This window comes from Medicago sativa, chromosome 3 (genome assembly GCF_051527215.1).
Source record: "Medicago sativa cultivar Bolivia chromosome 3, Bolivia_mono, whole genome shotgun sequence".
NCBI lineage: Eukaryota > Viridiplantae > Streptophyta > Magnoliopsida > Fabales > Fabaceae > Medicago > Medicago sativa.
In genome coordinates, this window is record NC_140751.1 from 7,328,602 (window position 1) to 7,349,174 (window position 20,573).

At 35.9% G+C, this 20,573-nt stretch overlaps 3 protein-coding genes across 3 annotated transcripts; all 3 read left to right on the plus strand.

Moving 5' to 3' along the window:
- The first annotated feature begins 778 nt into the window (after window positions 1-778).
- Window positions 779-1,132, plus strand: LOC146935331 (uncharacterized). The gene has a single exon (XM_085749032.1). It carries the CDS (start codon window positions 779-781, stop codon window positions 1,130-1,132), a length of 354 nt encoding a protein of 117 aa, XP_085605158.1.
- Window positions 1,133-1,778: 646 nt separating this feature from the next.
- Window positions 1,779-3,136, plus strand: LOC146935332 (F-box/kelch-repeat protein At3g23880-like). Its single transcript, XM_085750515.1, has one exon. The coding sequence runs from the start codon at window positions 1,831-1,833 to the stop codon at window positions 3,055-3,057; it is 1,227 nt and encodes a 408-aa protein (XP_085606641.1). The 5' UTR covers window positions 1,779-1,830; the 3' UTR covers window positions 3,058-3,136.
- A 2,006-nt stretch (window positions 3,137-5,142) lies between these two features.
- On the plus strand, window positions 5,143-19,187 carry LOC146935333 (F-box/kelch-repeat protein At3g23880-like). The gene is made up of 2 exons (XM_085750516.1): window positions 5,143-5,909; window positions 18,335-19,187. The coding sequence occupies exons 1-2, from the start codon at window positions 5,460-5,462 to the stop codon at window positions 19,085-19,087; spliced, it is 1,203 nt and encodes a 400-aa protein (XP_085606642.1). The 5' UTR covers window positions 5,143-5,459; the 3' UTR covers window positions 19,088-19,187.
- Window positions 19,188-20,573: the final 1,386 nt, after the last annotated feature.

Sequence of the window (20,573 nt, forward strand, 5' to 3'; positions counted from 1 at the left end):
GACATGGTAACTAAATTTTACACTTATGGTTATAAAAAAAAAATTTACACTTATGAATTAAATTTCCACATCATAATTTTTTGTTTATTATTTTCTAAAATAAATCCCTAAACAGAAACCCCGGTGTAAAAAAGAAAATGAGTCCTATTAATGCACGCTTGTAAAATTCCTGAATAGGGACCAATCTAAAAATTCCTAAATAGTTCAGGGACCTCCAAACATTAATTTTAACTATTCATCTATACTATATAAAAAGAAAACTACCCCTTTCAGCATTTTTTAGTTGGATTTTTCTTACCAAAAATACCCTCAATTTTCAATACTAATAACACATGTAACAAACAAGATATCAATATATATTTTTTTGTTTTTTTTCCTTTATCATTTAAAAAGTGTAACAAATTAGATGAGTATATTTATACTTAATTTTTCATCATTCCAATTATACCCTTAAACAACTTTTTCTATAATAAAATTGTTGTTGGTGTCATTAAAAAAAGAATTTAGATTATATTTTTTTTGTTATATTGTATTATTGTCGGTGTCGTCGAAATAGATAATCATGGTTAGTTTGAATTTTTATAACTTGAAAGCAACAAACATTTGTATTTTTTTTAAGTTTTAATCAAAATCAAAATTTCATAAAAAAACACAGTTCATAATTTTCAAACGTTAGCGTAATAAAAAAAGCGGAATGACGGGCACGTGAGTGCAGTAACGGAATGATGATTAAATAAAGTTGAAGAAGCCTTTTTCTTATTATGTTTGGCAGCGGTTGATGGACCCTTCCGGAGGCTATTCTGTTCGTGTGGTGTATGATATGCTCACAACTCAGGAGAATCCTCAGGTTTTGCAGAACAACGATTTAATTTGGCATAAACAGGTTCACCTAAAGGTGTCAATTTTTGCTTGGAGGCTGATCCGTCATCGCTTGCCTAGCAAAACAAACCTGGCGTTGCGTGGTGTTATTGATACCGAGGCGTGTCAGTGTGTTTCAGGGTGCGACCAGGTGGAGGATGCTCGTCACTTGTTCTTGTTGTGTCCGTGCTTTGGGTCGTTGTGGCCTTTAGTGCGGTCCTGGATTGGTTTTGATGGTGTTGACCATGATGATATTGCTGACCACTTTATTTAGTTTACTAATTATACAAGTGGTTTGAAATCCCGGAGATCCTTTATGCGGCTTATTTGGCTTCTCACAGTCTGGGTGTTATGGAATGAAAGAAATGCTAGATTATTTAAACAGAAAGAATGCTCTCTAGTTCAGCTATTAGACAAAGTAAAATACCATTCTTTGTGGTGGCTGAAAGCCAAAAATGCTATTTTTGTTTATGGTGAACACATGTGGTGGTCTAGTCCTTTGTCATGTTTAAGCATTGGATAGATTCTCTTTGTATGTTTTGTGAACTGCTTCTTTTCTAGTAGTCTTTTTGGCACATCTTGTGCTGGGGAGATTACTATTGCAGTGTTAATATAATTCCATTTTTGCTTGTTAAAAAAAAAGTTGAAGAAGTATTCAACTATCATATAGTGTTTCCCTAAAAAAAAAAAACTTTCTTTTTTTTTTTGACAAAAAAAAAAACTATCAAATAGTGTTATTAGTACCACTAAAAAAAATACGGTTGTAGTTTTTACTTTATTTTAAAATTTAATGGAAATAGGTTTTAAGTGGAAGAGTACCGTCCTTCAAAAATAAAAAACGTGGAAGAGTACTACTGCAATAAAAACAATCCGGCACAATCTCGTACCCCTAATAGCTTCGTTCAGGGAGTTTCATTGTTACCAGGCGACCACGACAATGATGTAAACAACGTAGTTTGTTCTCACTCACTTATGGAGGAAACAACCACCACCAAGAGGCAGAAGCCAGCAAACACTATCGGAACCCTAACATCACCACCGCCACTACCCAGTCTTCCGTTAGATCTTGTTGCCGAAATCCTGTGTAGGCTTACCGTGAAATTACTCCTTCAATTTCGCTGCGTCTGCAAGTCTTTCAAATCCTTAATTTCTGATCATAATTTTGCTAAGAAGCACCTTCAGTTGTCAACAAAGCGCCACCACCTCATGGTAAGCACTACCAACGACTTAGGTGAGTTACTTCTCTTTGATTCACAAATACCCTCTGATTTTTCAGTCTCTACTATCACCCACACAAAACTCAATTACCCTAATTGTCTGAAAATTGGATACACTCCTCCTTTGCACGGGTGCTCTCGCTCTTGTGACGGCATCCTTTGTTTCACCATGTATAATGGTCCTGTTGTTTTGTGGAACCCTTCCATTAGAACATTCAAGATATTGCCTCCTTTGGATGATAAACCTTTATCCGCTTATAGTTTCGGGTATGATCATTTCAATAATAATTATAAGATTGTTGCTCTTTCTCTTTGTGAGGAGAAAACTGAAGTTAGTGTTCATACTCTGGGTACGGATTCTTGGAGAAAGATACATGACTTCCCATATTCTAGTCCGTTATGTGGATCAGGAATATTTGTGAGTGGCAATGTTAATTGGTTGGCATTAGATGGTGTGACTTCTTCGTGTGTCATTGTTTCTCTTGATTTGAAGAAAGAGTCATATCAAATGCTTTTGCCGCCTAATGTGGAGAAGGATCATTGGACGACTTTGGGGGTTTTAAAGGATTGCTTGTGCATCTTTGCAAGTAATGATGTGTTTTTGAATGTTTGGGCTATGAAGGAATACGGAAATGTAGAGTCTTGGACTAAATCGTATCATATTCCTCACAAGGAAGTTCAAGGTTTGTCTGCCTACATTTATGAGAATGAGAATGACCAACTGCTTATGGACTTTAATGAGTTGGGATATTACAAATTGAAGTTGGTTGTTTACGATTTCAAAAGCGGTACCTTGAAAACTCATGAGATTCAAAGTATGCGATATGTGATGGAGCCAGAAGTCTACATTGAGAGTCTAATATCACCTTGTTTATGTTATAATAATGTAGATGTTGTGTTATGTCACTTAAGATTCAACTACAACATATATATAGTTAATTTGTCTTTATGTTATTTATTTTATGGCCTGTTTGATTACTAGTGACTTGTCGGATCATTGTTAATTAAAAGGCTGATTGAAGGTTGAAAAGTTTCTGTTAATTTCAATTTTATGTTAGTTAGAGTTGTTGGTTTTCTCAGCGTACATTTCATTTTAAGTAGTTTACAGTCATACATTGTATTAGACAGTTTTTCACTCAAATGTGAGGCTCGTGTAATTCATTTGATTTAGTGTGGGGAATTAAAGTAGGCGAGATTGAAATGAATAATCTGAGGATGAAAGACCCTGCCAATTTTATTCATCAAAATCTCCTAATAGTATGCAGAAAGGTCAGCAGCATGTTTGACAGAACTAAATCTGCACCAGTTTACAGCAAAAGAACCAGAATACGTATTTCCTCCCAATTTGCCATTTGCCCATCACTATCTATTAACCCCTTTCTATCGTTGTACGCCTGTACCTGTTACGAATTAACTCACATGATGACAATATTTTGAAGGCCACATGTAGTATTCTTTACAACTTACATTACACCGTTAAAAACCAGACGCTAGTTTGTTTGATAGCAATACTAATATTAAATTGATTACATATACAAGTTCCATTTGAGTTGATCGAATCCCTTTATGATGACTGAGAATAAGAAGAGTGCTAGGTGCTCGAATAGGAACAGAAGGGAAAACTCTCCAAGAATAAAAGAGGAATATAGACTAAATTGATATTTCTTGCTTTCAATTATTCACATCCCCTACAAAGTTACAATATATAGTAGTGAATAGGTTCATATCATTTTCGATCTTATGTCAAGTGTACGGTTATAATGTATTACTATTAGCAGTATTGCACCTCTCAACTGGTGAGGTATAACATAATGAAGATTCTATTATTTCGTCTAAAAGTCTTTCCTCCAAATGACTCATGGTTTTACTTGCTTCAATATATCGGATCATAACACAGACTAAATTTGTTTGAAGTAGACTATACTTCAAACGATTAAACTATTATGCGTCCGTTAAGTTGAAGAGAGTGTTTGTCAGTTTTTTCTTTCATATTAACAAAATATAATGCTATATGTTGAAAGTCCTTTCCTTATCGGCCACCGTGTTGTATATTATAAGTTTTCCTTAACATATGCAGTTTAACTTCATTAACCAATTTGTAATAAGAGGAAGTCTCAGACAAAAATGCAAGAAATATTTCAATTAAAAAATTATTGGCCAATGAAAATTATATTTCACACAAAAATACAAGAAATATTTCAATTAAAAAATTATATTTCAAACATACTAATACACTGTTAAATAAACAATTGTAATCATTTCCTCAGTAAGTTAATTTCAGGGATTCCAGTGAAAATCAATGAAGCATTCCAGTATTTGCTCAGTTCTTTCTTTGCATCAGAGCTCTCAAAGTTCACCACCACCAACAACAAACAAAATACTGCCCTCACCACCTGCGACTCAATATATTCTTTACCTTCCGGTTTTAATCATTCTTTGCTTCCCTATAGATTACATTCTTTATTTTCCAATTAATTCTCAAAGAAAATATCAGTTATTTATATACTGATGTATTTTATGATCAACTTATTCACCCTTTGTCATTTCTTGTCCTTTAAGTAGCACAAAATCTGATGTTGGTGTTTTTTAATTTCCTTTTCATTTTTCTTTCCATTATTAGTGAAGCTTTGAAATTTTGTGGAATTTTGTTGTAGGATTATGATGAATTTTGTTTTAGGCTTGAAATACTGATGTATTTCCCTCTTTTGTTACTCATCTCTACTTTAATCATTTGATTGTGGTATTGTATGTCTATCCAGTTTATTGTATTGCATTGCCTTATTGGAAATTCTTTCAAAAATAAAAGGTGGAAATATAACCAATCGATTGGATTCAAGCGGATAAAGAGCTCTAACGAATTCTTCAGAACAACCTATGTTCAAATTTATGACGAAATAAATATTTATCTGACTTAACTTACTTTTCGACCAAACATCGAATTAGCATAGCCCTAACAAAAGGGTTAACACAAAATAGTTAGGTACAATTTAAATAAATAGACTCTATATACAATAATTAACCTCTATTTTTTTTAGATCGAATACATCTCTAAATTTAGTAAGATTTTTATATTTATATTAATCAATAATCACATTTTATCAAAATAGTAATAATAAAAAGAATAATTAATAATCACATGCTTTTTGGCAAAAAAAAAAATAATAATAATACAAGAAGAGTAAACCTTTTAATATTTAATAATAATCACATACGCAGGAATTGGCCCATCTTTGAAGAAACAAAAAACAAACAAATAAAATTAGCCCATCTTTGAAGAAACAAAAAACAAACAAATTAGCCCTATTGTTATGGTAATCGTGTTTCTCACGAAACCTAGCGTCTCCAATATATATTCTTTCATTACCCTTGCGACGTACTATCATTATGATGGAGGAATTGACTTCCATTAACAAGCAGCTCTTGTGTGTCCTCCCTACCTTACACTCTTCTGGTCATTCACTTTATGCTCCGCCACTTCCCACTCTTCCGTTTGATCTGGTGGCAGAGATCCTGTCTAGGCTACCCGTGAAGCTCCTCCTTCAACTCCGATGCTTATGCAAGTCATGGAATTCTTTAATCACCGATCACAAATTCGCCAAGAAGCACCTCAGCTTGTCAACCACACGCTGCCTTCACTGTGTAAGCAACACTGGGTTCCCCTACCTGTACGTTCTCAAGTCTTACCCACTCGGGCCCGTTCTCAACAACTTAACCACCAACATCACAGAGTATGAGTATTCTCCATATAATATTCATGGAGATCATCCTAGGTTACGTGTAGAATGCTTCGTTGGCTCCTGCAATGGCATACTTTGTTTTACTGATATTTATAAAAACACACTTGTCATACCCCAAATTTTGACCACTTTTCTATGTTTTTAAGTTTTATTCGTATTTTAAAACGTCGAGTAGTTTCGTTGTCTCAAACGAATTTCCGAAAGAGACAAGTTTGCTTTTTTATTAATTCATTTATTCCATCTTTAATATTATTTAATTCTCTTTATTTACTTTCTTTTTACTTTACGTTTTGTTTCCATTTTTATTATCATCTTTTTTTTTTTCAAGTCACGTTTTTAATTTTCTTTAAGATATTATCCCTTTTTGTTTTATTAAGTCCTTTGTTTTTAGTCCTTTTGAAAATGTCCAAGTTTAGTCCTAGTCCAGGTGGCGTAGTCTTATTGATCCAATGTTTGTCCAAGTATGATCCAAGCAGCAGGGGTATAATGGTACAGTTGCAGAGGGACACATCATCTGAATTCATCTGCAAACCCTATTTTCCACCAGTATAAATAGAGCATTAATTGCTCAACACTGTAGACCCAATGATTGGCAGCCGCAGCTTTCATTACACAAACCCTAAAAACCTTTCTCTCTCTTATCTTTCTGAATCAAACACCATGTATTTTCAGAAATTTCTAAGAACTTGAAGAACACTTTGAACATGAAGAAAATTTTCCAGTAACTTAATTTCAACATAAATTTCAAATCCATTCACGGATTCAACTCACAGAAACATTGTTCCTTTTCTATTTCTCTTCTCTTCGAATCAAACGCAAAAGATAAACCAAAAATCATGAACATCATGAATACAACCGTGAATGTTCATCTCTAGAGCGTTCCAGCAGTTTCTTAAAGACTACCATTTTTCTACGTCGGTTGCAAGCATCACAACAGCGCCGTTTCTTTTTCAATCAACAAGGACGAATTATCAGCAGCATCAAACTCGGTTTCTATTTACAAACAACGGAATCAAGTAGATCGGAGTGGAAAGGGAGCTTGGATCTTGAAGTTTTCCCTTCTTAAGTGATATTCTCCGACTCTTTTAAGGTATATCGATTTCTCCCTCTCATAATACTATGATTATCTTGTTGTTTTGTTCATTTGGGTAAAAAGGATTTTCGAAACAAAAACCTAGATCTACTCCAATCCACTCATCATCTTTTGAATCTAGGTTTAGATTCGAGTTTAGTAGAAGAAAAGGTACCTAGATCCGGTTTTTTTAAAAAAAAAAAATTGAAAAAAATAATTCCGACGCGGTGGCGCCGCCCGTTTGGGCTGAGCACCACCGCGCCGGCGATGATGAGTTGGCCGGAGAAGATGAAGATTGTTCTTCATCCTTTTTTTTTTGAAATTGTAGAGAGAGGTGAGAGAGATCGGTTTAGAGAGAGGATAAAAGGGAAGAAATGAAAGCTTAAACCAGAATATTCCTTTTATACTCACTCTTGATCCCACGCGCGTGCATCCACCACTATCTCGTGCTCCCTCATTTTTTTAACCATTAGATTTTAAATCCGACGGCTGCTGTTGTGCTCACTTTAAATCATGCGCACTACTTTCCCTTTTCACTACTGTGTGTCTGTTTTTGTGATCCTTTGATCTTTGTTTGTGTGGCTATGATGGATTTTCTGTTGTTTAATTTTGAACCCTCTGATCCATCAGACGGTCCAAATTAATCCAGGCTGAGCCAATTTGCTTTGTTTGCATTTTAATCCTTTCTTTATGCCTTATTTGCGTTCCAGTCCTTCTTTTAAAATTTAAACCTATTTCTTTTAAACTCATAAATTGTTTTTCCACTATGTGTCATGCATTTTTTTTATACTTTAATCCTCATAACATGCATCTTGTAGTTAATTTTGCTTTAATGTTTGTTCTCAAAATTCGCATTTCATGCATTATTTTTATACCTAATCTCATGCATTTCTTTCTAACCCTCTTTCAAATAATTATTTCATGCATCTTAAGTGTTTTAATCTACCTGACCTACATTTTTTCTAATTTTGTGTTTTAGTACTTTAAAACTCTATCTCATGCATTTTTTTTACTCTATAATGTCTTTTGTAAATTTTGCTTTAGTGTTTCAATTTCCACTTTGTGCTCTATTTCGATTTTAAGCTTTTTTATTATCTCGTTTGCTTTAATTCGTTTCTTATCATCTTGATTGCTTTAATTTGCTTTTTTTTATTATCTTGTTTGCTTTAATTCTAGTATCATCTCATGCATTTTTATTATTGCAATTTATTTAAATTCCATGATGATTAGTGTGTATAACTAGGAAATGGATGTATATTCTTACCATTGGTTTGTAGCTTGGCAAAGAGGCCATAGAATGTATCTAGGAATTTTTTGTAATAATGTAGGTAACACAAGCACCGACACTTGCACCGACACTTTATTTACCGCTTTATCTCGCTTTATTTTTCCGTTACTACGTTAGCTTTCCGTTAGTTAGAAAAATCTTTTATCTCAAAAATCAAATAAGCAAAAGTCAAATTAGTTTTCCTAATAAACCTTGGACCCAAGTCCAAGTTGTTTTTTCCTTTTTATTTTCTTAATCAAATTCCTAAATGAACTTTAATTAAATTTAGACTAAATTTCTCAAATAAAAGGAAACAACCTCACTCCAATTTTATTCTTCTATACCTTGAGGTCTCGCAATCCTTCTCAAAATCATTTTCAAAATCAAATTAAAATCAACCTAACCCACAAAAACATTTTTGAGAGTGAACTACGGTGGTTTTGATCCCTTTTAAGGGTACGTAGGCAGAGGCTTTATTCCTTTCAAATCAATCAAATAAAAATAACCAAAACTCCTACTTCTTCTCCCTCCATTCTTTCACTCATACTTTAATCAATAATTTTTCAAATAAAATAAAGTTAGAAAGAGGTTCTCACGGAGTACCGTGAACGACGCGGGTGCCTAACACCTTCCCGAATCGTAACCAACCCCCGGATCCAAAAAGGGTTTTTCAATCTCTTTTTCCCTTCCTAAGAATAAAATCGAGCAAGTCCGGTAGATTGAAGGTTCAAGTCCAATCAATGGCTTGACACCCGAAAATCTTGGTCTACAAAAATGGCGACTTCACTGGGGATCCTACGCGGGTTAAGCCCACCTTTCTTTCTTTATTTTTGTGCTTTATCATTTGTATATACTTTGTAGAATATTTTTACGTGAGTGGTGAGACAAAGTCCTATACCCGGACTTGAGTGAAACATAGGATATAGGACGGGGTAAAATCATAGTGACATACCAAGAGCATTCTTGGACCATGTTTACAAGTGATGACCCTACTCGGCGGAGGCCTCACGGAAGGTAGTAGTCTTGTTAACATGAGCATTCGTGTTGGCGTTATTACTTTCAATGTGAGTGTCCGGTGAAGCCGTGGACCTTAGTAACACTTGACCCCACTTGGCCTTTTTAGGACGTAGTGCGGAGACTGAACCAAGAGCATTCTTGACTTTAGTTGTCACGCGATACTACACTCAAACTAGACTTCCTTGTGGATGATATTGGACTAGGAGCATTCCTACGCACCGATAAATTCATAAGGGTAGTTGTAATTTGGGAACTTGGTAGAACCCTTGTTACATTTGCAGTTGAAACCATAGTCCTTACCAAATGGCGTTGTTGTCCTTAAGCTCCAACATTGTATACCTTAAACCTCATCATGTATTCTATGTATTCTAGCATAACCATGCATTGCATGCATTCATCCATAAACCTTTTGTCATCCATTAAAAAAAATGTGTTGAAGGATTTAGCCAAGTTTTTTTGTAAACGTCAAAGGTAGGGACCTTGTAAGAATGAACACCAAGCAATACAATTTCAAAAAAATCTTAACTAAGCTTTTGTTTTTGTTAAAGAACTTTGTCCTTGGTTTCGTTCTTACCTTTTGAAAAGAAAACCGCTTGCAATATCTTTACAATTTTCAAATGAAACCATGTTCCTCTACGATGTTTACAAATTAGCTTCAATAAGTCCTTCAAAAAAAAATTCACATTTTTTGCATAAACATATCATGCATCATCTTGCATTCATAGTTTCTAGTCCGTGTCTCATACTCAATTTCTGTCTACAAAAGGTCAATCCATCAGTCAACTCGCATCTACAACACTCGAGCGAATCAGAATGGATCATCTTGAACAAGAAAACCACAAGCTTCGTGAAGAGGCAACAACCCTCCGGGCCGAAAATGAGATTTTGAGGAACTTAGTATCTCTGATGACAGTTGCACAGAGTCAGCCATTATCTCTTCCAGTTGGCAGCACTCAAGCTCAGACGGTTGCTTCCACTACCCCGATTTCAACAGTGTTTGCTAGTACTCCTCAACATGCTATGCTGGAAGGTTATCTCTGGAGTACACCTTTAAGTTCTGGTGAAGTGTTCCGTCCTGATGTCTCTAAGGTTCAGGCTCCTTTTGTGCAACAATCAGGCCCTTTGATCCCTCAAGCTGCTATGACCTACTCAGCTCCTTTTATTCATACTACTCGGCAAGGCCCTGGGCCAATCCATCGCTCAGAAAATGTGGTTGCATACGACCGGATAGCTGAACTGGAAGAAAAGTTTGACAGAATACAGTTGGAATTGAAATCTCTTCGTGGGAAAGAACTGTTTGGGAAAAATGCTTATGACCTTTGCTTGGTTCCTAATGTCGTTATACCACCCAAATTCAAGGTCCCTGATTTTGAAAAGTATAAAGGGAACACCTGCCCCGAGCTTCATTTGGTGATGTACGTGAGAAAGATGTCTGCCCAAGTAGGTAATGATGAGCTCCTTATCCACTGTTTCCAAGATAGTTTGACTGGTGCCGCGCTGATATGGTACATGGGTTTGAGCAAGAATGATATCAAAACTTTCAGTGATTTGTGTGAGGCTTTCATCCAGCGATATAACTACAACTTGCATTTGGCCCCAAACAGAAAGGAATTGCAGGCCATGACTCAGAATGTTAATGAATCCTTCAAAGCTTATGCCCAACGTTGGAGAGATGTCGCCGATCAAGTCCGTCCACCTCTGGAAGAGAAAGATTTGACCGAGATCTTCCTGGAAACTCTGGATCCGTTCTATTTTGAACATATGCTTGCAAGTGCATCTGGCAATTTCGCAGATATGATGACCGCGGGCATGCGTATTGAAGATTGGGTTCGAAAAGGACATTTGATCAAAGAAGTTGTTCCCACTAATGGTTCAGAAGAGGAAGACCAGGAAATGAGTGTGGAGGAGAGTCAGCCTCAACAACTGTATCCGGCTTATTACCCTGTTGCCGCTGTTATGCCTGTCACAAATGTTGTTCAAAGTTCGGGTTATCAACCCCAATTTCAGCAATATCAACAACAGCCTCGACAACGGATTTCAAAGAAACAGATTGATCCTATTCCCATGACGTATGCAGAGTTGTTTCCAAAGTTGCTTGAAAGGAATTTGGTATATACCAAGGCACCTCTGCCAATGCCAGCAAAATTGTCAGCCCGTCACAGGCCCGACCTCTTTTGTGCTTTCCATCAAGGGGCACCAGGTCATGATATTGAGCACTGTTGTGCATTGCAGAAGATAGTTCAGAAGTTGATCCAGAAAAATCTCATACCTTTTGAAGAGTTTTGAATTTGAAGGTGCAAGTTAATCTGTTATCGTGGAACCTGATGTTGGTACATGGAATGTTTAGCTGGAATTGGGTCTTTGCTGATGTTTATTTCTACTACTCATCTGTTTAATTAATATGTTTGTTTGTTGCTTTATGTTTTTCAAAAAAAAAAATCCTTTCGTCCCACCCGAGACGGAAGTGAACTTGTTTAGGGCTTTTTGCTTTATGTATTGTCATCATTAATTAAAAGGTCGTTTTGATCCCGACTTTGTTTTTATTTTGTGCTTTTTCTGGAAAAATGGTAATACAAAAAAACCAAAAAAAAATCTTTTTTCTTTAAATCATTTCCACATGTATGCATAATCAAAATGTTTATATCAATAATCAAATCATGCATTAATAAACCCGTTGAACACTTGAACCATGTGCTCTCTCTCGACTTTGAGTTCCTTGTATCTGAGACTGAAGAGAAGGATGATGAAGAAGTTTCCAATGTGATTTCTCGCCTACTGGGGCATCTTGTCCATCGAAGCTGCAAATATCAAGAAAGATTGTCCAGAAGAGGACTTTCATGTACAAAGACTTGCACGAGATGCTTCCATCTGCCTGCAGGGATATTGTACTTCAAGTGCACACTTTAACAGGGGCAACCCCCCCACCATCCCTCAATATACAATATAAAAGCAGTGCCCCACATGGAGGTCAAAGTTTCTGTCAAAAGGATAAAGCAAGTATTTGACAAAGAAGGCTCGTCCCCGTGAAAGTCAAGAAAGTGGCTTTGTGCTAAAAAATGTGTTACCTGATTCTAGGGGCAATGTATGCCTAATTACAAAGGATAGTGATGAACTTGTATGTCCTGTGAATACCGACGCAGTCAAGAAATACTTTGTAAAAACAAAAAAAAAAAAAGTAAAAGCTCGATAAGTCGCACACCTTAAAAGGCGGCTTAGGCAAAAAAGAGCGTCTCGATGGACTGAAAACCCGAAAGGGTGGTCCATGCAAAAGTTAGAGACATGTAAAAAAAAAATGATGAAAAAATGAAAAAGCTCGATAAGTCGCAAACTTGAAAAAGCGGCTTAGGCAAAAAAAAGAGCGTCTCGATAGACTGAAAACCCGAAAGGGCGGTCCATGCAAAAGTTAGAGACATACAAAAAAAAAAGAAAAGAAGAATGTTTATCCTGATAGATTGAAACCCGCAAGGGCGATCTATGCAAAAGTTAAGGATCATGACAAAGTAACTGCATCTGGTCGGACATGACTCACTTGGGGCATTCCAGTCGTCAAAAGACTTCTGACTTATGGCAAGGCATCTTCATCAAATCAAGTATGATTCATCTGGGGCATCTTAACTGTCAAAGGACTCCCGATATAAAGCATCTGCAAAATCAAAGACTCGGAACAGTGGAATTCAAAGTTGTTAGAGAGCATAGCGGTTATTGTGTGCAATGTACCATTTCCAATATAATTACCATTTTCCAAACTTTTTAAAATCTATGGAACCACGCCTTTGGCAGGTCACCACTCCTTTACATCTAATTTGAACCTGTGCCCATTTATTTGAAATTCTCATTTATTCTGTTTGCATAATTTTCTTCTATTTTTGATGTGAATACTTAAAGCAAAAAATAAAAAAATCTTTTTTTAATGTCCTTTCAAAAGCATAAACAACAGGTACATCTTCTTTGAACTTATGAGTAAGAGAAGCATACATCAACATTCATCCCAAGGACAGTTAAACTCTGCAAGATAGTTATGAACAAGTGCTGTGCGATGACCTCTGTAAAAAAAAAAAAAGAGAGAAAAAAAGAATACAAAAAAAAAAAGAAGAGCTCGCTAAGTCGAAAACCCGAAAGGGCGGCTTAAGCCAAAAATGAGCGTCCCGGTGGATTGAAAACCCGAAAGGGCAGTCCAGGCAAAAATTAGGGGCAAACAAAAAAAGAAGTATATTCCCGGTGGATTGAAAACCCGAAAGGGCGGTCCAGGCAAAAATTAGGGATTCAAAAAAAACAATACAAAAAATGAACAAAAAAAAAAAAAAAACACAAAGACAGAGGTTTCACAGTTCAAGTGGGCCAAATGGAAAGAATGCACTTTGTGCTGGCTTACAAATGGCGACTTCTGCCAATGGTTGTATTGATGGCGACTTTTGCCGGTGATTTGATGAATGGCGACTCCTGCCTATGGTTTAATTGACGGTGTCTCCCATCTGTGGCTTGATTGATGTATTTTATCCCTTAGAGATGGCGACTTCTGCCAAATTGTTGATTGATGAGCTGTTTCCCCAAGAGGATTGATTATTGGGCTTTCTCCCCTCAAGTGGTTTGATTATGGGGCATTCTATCTCCAAGCGGTTTGATTATGGGGCATTCTCCCTTCAGTGGTGTGGTTATGGGTTGTTCCCCCACCAGTGGTCTGAGTATGAGCTTTACCCTGACAGTGTTTAACTCATCTCCAGTAATGTTATCCCCAATGAAGATTGTCGAGTGGTTGTACTGCGGTGTCGGTCCATCTCTCATCTTACCTATCCTCTTTTGTTTCATCAAGTTCACCTGTCAAATACAGTCATACATTCATACATTCATTCATACATATATTCATGCATATAAACATTCATGCACATATTGCATGCATACAAAATATCATTGCATTTACCACCTCGTGTCTTATTTCAACTGTATCTCATAAAAGCGTCTACCCCAGTGTGTCTGGTCCAGAGAAGTCATTCACTGTAAGCCCGGTGGATTCCGGCGAACTCTTACCAAGCCCATGGATTCCAGCAAACTTATCAAAAGCCGAGTGGATTCTCGCAACCTCTTATCAAAAGCCGAGTGGATTCTCGCAAAACTCTTATGAAGCCGAGTGGATTCTCGCAACCTCTTATCAAAAGCCGAGTGGATTCTCGCAACCTCTTATGAAGCCGAGTGGATTCTCGCAACCTCTTATCAAAAGCCGAGTGGATTCTCGCAAAACTCTTATGAAGCCGAGTGTATTCTCGCAAACCTTTCATCAAAAGCCGAGTGTATGCTCGCAAACCTTTCATCAAAAGCCGAGTGTATGCTCGCAAACCTTTCATCAAAAGCCGAGTGTATTCTCGCAAACCTTTCATCAAAAGCCGAGTGTATGCTCGCAAACCTTTCATCAAAAGCCGAGTGGATTTCTCTCAAACATTTCATCAAAAGTCGAGTGGATTCTCGCAAACTTTTATCTTGCTTCAAATGGTCAGTCCCAAACCACGGACAGCTTGTGTTTACCTGTCATTCCCTTAATATGTCGTCCCCAGCTTATGTTCAAGAGGCGTCACTAATCCAATACATAAAAAGGTCATCCTCAAGGTGTTTAATTCATAAATGTCACCAATCAATTTGTGTTCAGGTGGTAGATCCCATCCAATAATCACTTTATCAATACTAATCAATGTAGACAAGCTTTATCTTCTGTACTTTCGTCCTTACCACAAGCTGTCGGTAATGGACAAGCTTTACTTTCCGTCTTAAGCTTTATTTTCCGTCTCAAGCGTTATTTGCCGTCTCGAGCTTTATTTTCCGTCTCAAGCTTTATCTTCCGTCTGAGCTTTATCTTCAGTCCAAGCTTTATCTTCCGTCTGAGCTTTATGTTCCGTTCAAGCTTTATCTTCGGTATGTTCGTCTTTACCACGGTAGTCGGTAATAGACAAGCTTTATCTCCCCAGTGATACCTATCAGTTTGTTCCCCAGGCAGTTTATTTCCGTCGTCTTTGCATTCATACTCGCATCACATGCATTCATATCATTGTATTCATCGCATTCTCAACTTTTCAACTGGTCAAAATTCGGTGCACTTAGTATTTAAGTCTCTTCGACCCATCGATTTAAAAGTTTTCTTTCAAATCTTCGTGACGAAGAAACTTAAATAGGGGCATCTGTCATACCCCAAATTTTGACCACTTTTCTATGTTTTTAAGTTTTATTCGTATTTTAAAACGTCGAGTAGTTTCGTTGTCTCAAACGAATTTCCGAAAGAGACAAGTTTGCTTTTTTATTAATTCATTTATTCCATCTTTAATATTATTTAATTCTCTTTATTTACTTTCTTTTTACTTTACGTTTTGTTTCCATTTTTATTATCATCTTTTTTTTTTCAAGTCACGTTTTTAATTTTCTTTAAGATATTATCCCTTTTTGTTTTATTAAGTCCTTTGTTTTTAGTCCTTTTGAAAATGTCCAAGTTTAGTCCTAGTCCAGGTGGCGTAGTCTTATTGATCCAATGTTTGTCCAAGTATGATCCAAGCAGCAGGGGTATAATGGTACAGTTGCAGAGGGACACATCATCTGAATTCATCTGCAAACCCTATTTTCCACCAGTATAAATAGAGCATTAATTGCTCAACACTGTAGACCCAATGATTGGCAGCCGCAGCTTTCATTACACAAACCCTAAAAACCTTTCTCTCTCTTATCTTTCTGAATCAAACACCATGTATTTTCAGAAATTTCTAAGAACTTGAAGAACACTTTGAACATGAAGAAAATTTTCCAGTAACTTAATTTCAACATAAATTTCAAATCCATTCACGGATTCAACTCACAGAAACATTGTTCCTTTTCTATTTCTCTTCTCTTCGAATCAAACGCAAAAGATAAACCAAAAATCATGAACATCATGAATACAACCGTGAATGTTCATCTCTAGAGCGTTCCAGCAGTTTCTTAAAGACTACCATTTTTCTACGTCGGTTGCAAGCATCACAACAGCGCCGTTTCTTTTTCAATCAACAAGGACGAATTATCAGCAGCATCAAACTCGGTTTCTATTTACAAACAACGGAATCAAGTAGATCGGAGTGGAAAGGGAGCTTGGATCTTGAAGTTTTCCCTTCTTAAGTGATATTCTCCGACTCTTTTAAGGTATATCGATTTCTCCCTCTCATAATACTATGATTATCTTGTTGTTTTGTTCATTTGGGTAAAAAGGATTTTCGAAACAAAAACCTAGATCTACTCCAATCCACTCATCATCTTTTGAATCTAGGTTTAGATTCGAGTTTAGTAGAAGAAAAGGTACCTAGATCCGGTTTTTTTTAAAAAAAAAAATTGAAAAAAATAATTCCGACGCGGTGGCGCCGCCCGTTTGGGCTGAGCACCACCGCGCCGGCGATGATGAGTTGGCCGGAGAAGATGAAGATTGTTCTTCATCCTTTTTTTTTTGAAATTGTAGAGAGAGGTGAGAGAGATCGGTTTAGAGAGAGGATAAAAGGGAAGAAATGAAAGCTTAAACCAGAATATTCCTTTTATACTCACTCTTGATCCCACGCGCGTGCATCCACCACTATCTCGTGCTCCCTCATTTTTTTAACCATTAGATTTTAAATCCGACGGCTGCTGTTGTGCTCACTTTAAATCATGCGCACTACTTTCCCTTTTCACTACTGTGTGTCTGTTTTTGTGATCCTTTGATCTTTGTTTGTGTGGCTATGATGGATTTTCTGTTGTTTAATTTTGAACCCTCTGATCCATCAGACGGTCCAAATTAATCCAGGCTGAGCCAATTTGCTTTGTTTGCATTTTAATCCTTTCTTTATGCCTTATTTGCGTTCCAGTCCTTCTTTTAAAATTTAAACCTATTTCTTTTAAACTCATAAATTGTTTTTCCACTATGTGTCATGCATTTTTTTTATACTTTAATCCTCATAACATGCATCTTGTAGTTAATTTTGCTTTAATGTTTGTTCTCAAAATTCGCATTTCATGCATTATTTTTATACCTAATCTCATGCATTTCTTTCTAACCCTCTTTCAAATAATTATTTCATGCATCTTAAGTGTTTTAATCTACCTGACCTACATTTTTTCTAATTTTGTGTTTTAGTACTTTAAAACTCTATCTCATGCATTTTTTTTACTCTATAATGTCTTTTGTAAATTTTGCTTTAGTGTTTCAATTTCCACTTTGTGCTCTATTTCGATTTTAAGCTTTTTTATTATCTCGTTTGCTTTAATTCGTTTCTTATCATCTTGATTGCTTTAATTTGCTTTTTTTTATTATCTTGTTTGCTTTAATTCTAGTATCATCTCATGCATTTTTATTATTGCAATTTATTTAAATTCCATGATGATTAGTGTGTATAACTAGGAAATGGATGTATATTCTTACCATTGGTTTGTAGCTTGGCAAAGAGGCCATAGAATGTATCTAGGAATTTTTTGTAATAATGTAGGTAACACAAGCACCGACACTTGCACCGACACTTTATTTACCGCTTTATCTCGCTTTATTTTTCCGTTACTACGTTAGCTTTCCGTTAGTTAGAAAAATCTTTTATCTCAAAAATCAAATAAGCAAAAGTCAAATTAGTTTTCCTAATAAACCTTGGACCCAAGTCCAAGTTGTTTTTTCCTTTTTATTTTCTTAATCAAATTCCTAAATGAACTTTAATTAAATTTAGACTAAATTTCTCAAATAAAAGGAAACAACCTCACTCCAATTTTATTCTTCTATACCTTGAGGTCTCGCAATCCTTCTCAAAATCATTTTCAAAATCAAATTAAAATCAACCTAACCCACAAAAACATTTTTGAGAGTGAACTACGGTGGTTTTGATCCCTTTTAAGGGTACGTAGGCAGAGGCTTTATTCCTTTCAAATCAATCAAATAAAAATAACCAAAACTCCTACTTCTTCTCCCTCCATTCTTTCACTCATACTTTAATCAATAATTTTTCAAATAAAATAAAGTTAGAAAGAGGTTCTCACGGAGTACCGTGAACGACGCGGGTGCCTAACACCTTCCCGAATCGTAACCAACCCCCGGATCCAAAAAGGGTTTTTCAATCTCTTTTTCCCTTCCTAAGAATAAAATCGAGCAAGTCCGGTAGATTGAAGGTTCAAGTCCAATCAATGGCTTGACACCCGAAAATCTTGGTCTACAACACTCATATTATGGAACCCTTCCATTAGAAAAATCAAGGAGTTTCCCCTATTTCAAAAGCCAAATTGGAATTTCACTAACATGGCGTTTGGCTTTGGCTATGATTGTTTTAATGATAATTACAAAGTGGTTGGTGTTTTGCAAGGTCTTATACAAGATAGTAGTGGTAATTTTGCATGCAAGACAGAAGTGAAGGTTCATACATCTATTACCAATTGTTGGAAAAACATTCAGGAGTTTGCTTTTGGTAGTATCCTTCCTGAGCAATCAGGTAAATTTGTGAGTGACACGATTAATTGGTTGGCCGTTATTGATTTTGATCGGAGAAGTCCACGCTTTATTGTTTCTTTTGATTTGGAGAAAGAGTCTTATCAAAAGGTATTGCTTCCTGATTCTGGAGGGGTAAATGTGTGTAACTTCTTGGACTTGTTTGTGTTGAGGGATTGTTTGTGCGTGACTTATGGTGATAGTGATTTTGATTGGGTTCTGAAGGATGTTTGGATTATGAAGGAGTATGGAAATAAACATTCGTGGACTAAATTGTTCACTCTTTCTTCCAGGGTAGATCGATGTGTATCTCATATTTCTGCCAAGCCGGTATATTTATTTGAGGATGATCAAGTGTTGTTGAAGTTGACAGGGGCTGTTAATTCGTTTGTTTACGATTCCAGGAGTGGTACTTTCGAGTCTAGTGATTTTCAAAACATCTTAGGAGTCTCTGTTGAGAGTTTAATATCACCTTGTTCTTAATGCTAGATGTAGATGTAGCGATATGCCATTCGAGCATGAGATTCAACTGCAACATATATGTTAGTTCATATTTATGTTATTTACTTTGTACTGGTTTTGATTACAGACTTCTTGGATTTTTGTTAGCTAATGGTTGGTTGTTGACCTTGCATCTTGAGACATTGTTGTTATTTTCATCTATATTATTTGTTTGTTAGTTCTCTTGTCGTGCATTACATTGTTATAGTTCACAACCATGCATTGAGTTTTACAGTTTTACATTTGATTTTGTATGATCCTAATAAGGACTTGGATTGAATGTACTGCGAAGGCACTATTACTTTTTGAAATATCTGCGCAAGGATATGCACGTATTTAATAATGTTTGCGTAAAATTGTGTACTTTATAAATGTATTGAACAGATCAAATTTTATCAAACATGTGGTTCTTTGTGACGGTTAGGATACACTAATGTCTTGTAAAGATTTTTGATGGAATACGAAGACCATTTAGAGATTTTCTACTATATATGTTCACAAGTTTGACGATAAATAGACGTATCAGATGGATTACATTATTAATTTTTCAAATCAGTACCATGGGATAGAGACTTTATCTGGTCTCTTATCAAAGTAACATGTTTTTCACCCCTTACCTTTCTTTGTAAAACTTTTCTAAGTGTATTTGCAGACGTTAGGCTTGCGGCACAAAAGTTTGTTGATTCCAAAACTATTGCAAAGATACAAGTGAAGAATTTTCACATGCTCATATTCTGCAATATGCCAGTAATTTTATATCCATTTCCCAAAATTTTCAGATTTCAGAATCTAAGTCTTGATAAATTAGAGAAAGTCATTGACTCTACGTATTCCTCTGTTCATCATATTTTCAGATTCCTGAATCTTAAGAGATAAATGGGTTGGCAAAACATATGGTTTTTATAGAACACTATGGCATCGTTTAATTCATGATTGGACCCGTACTCTATTCACTCCAATAGGACCAGTATGATCAAAACAACTCTGTTTATTCTTCAACGATAGATGAATTAACTGCCATCAACAAGCAGAAGCTCTCAGTACTCTATTCACTCAATAGGACTAGGTAATTGTGTCACCTTCTGAAAATATATTAGAACTTCCTTGTGAAGTTAGTAGTATTTTGGGAATTAATGTAAAATTCTATATATTCTAATTTTAGTTAGTTACTTGTAAACCCAAGGGTTAATGATTTGAGTTTTTTGTAAGACTCATGATGCGTGTCTCAAAATTAAAATCAATTTTTACTGACAGATAGATTATTTCATTAACACAAAAGTCTATTTGGATTGGGAACACTCTGCTCAACATCATTTGACAAGCAGCATTAATGATTGTCCTAAATACTACTCACTCATGATGGTTGCATTGAGGTTTATGGGTTCGACTAGCAATGGAGGAAAAAAAATGATATATAAGAGAGGGAACCCATAAACCATTGCGTTAAGGTTCTGGGTAAGATTGTGGT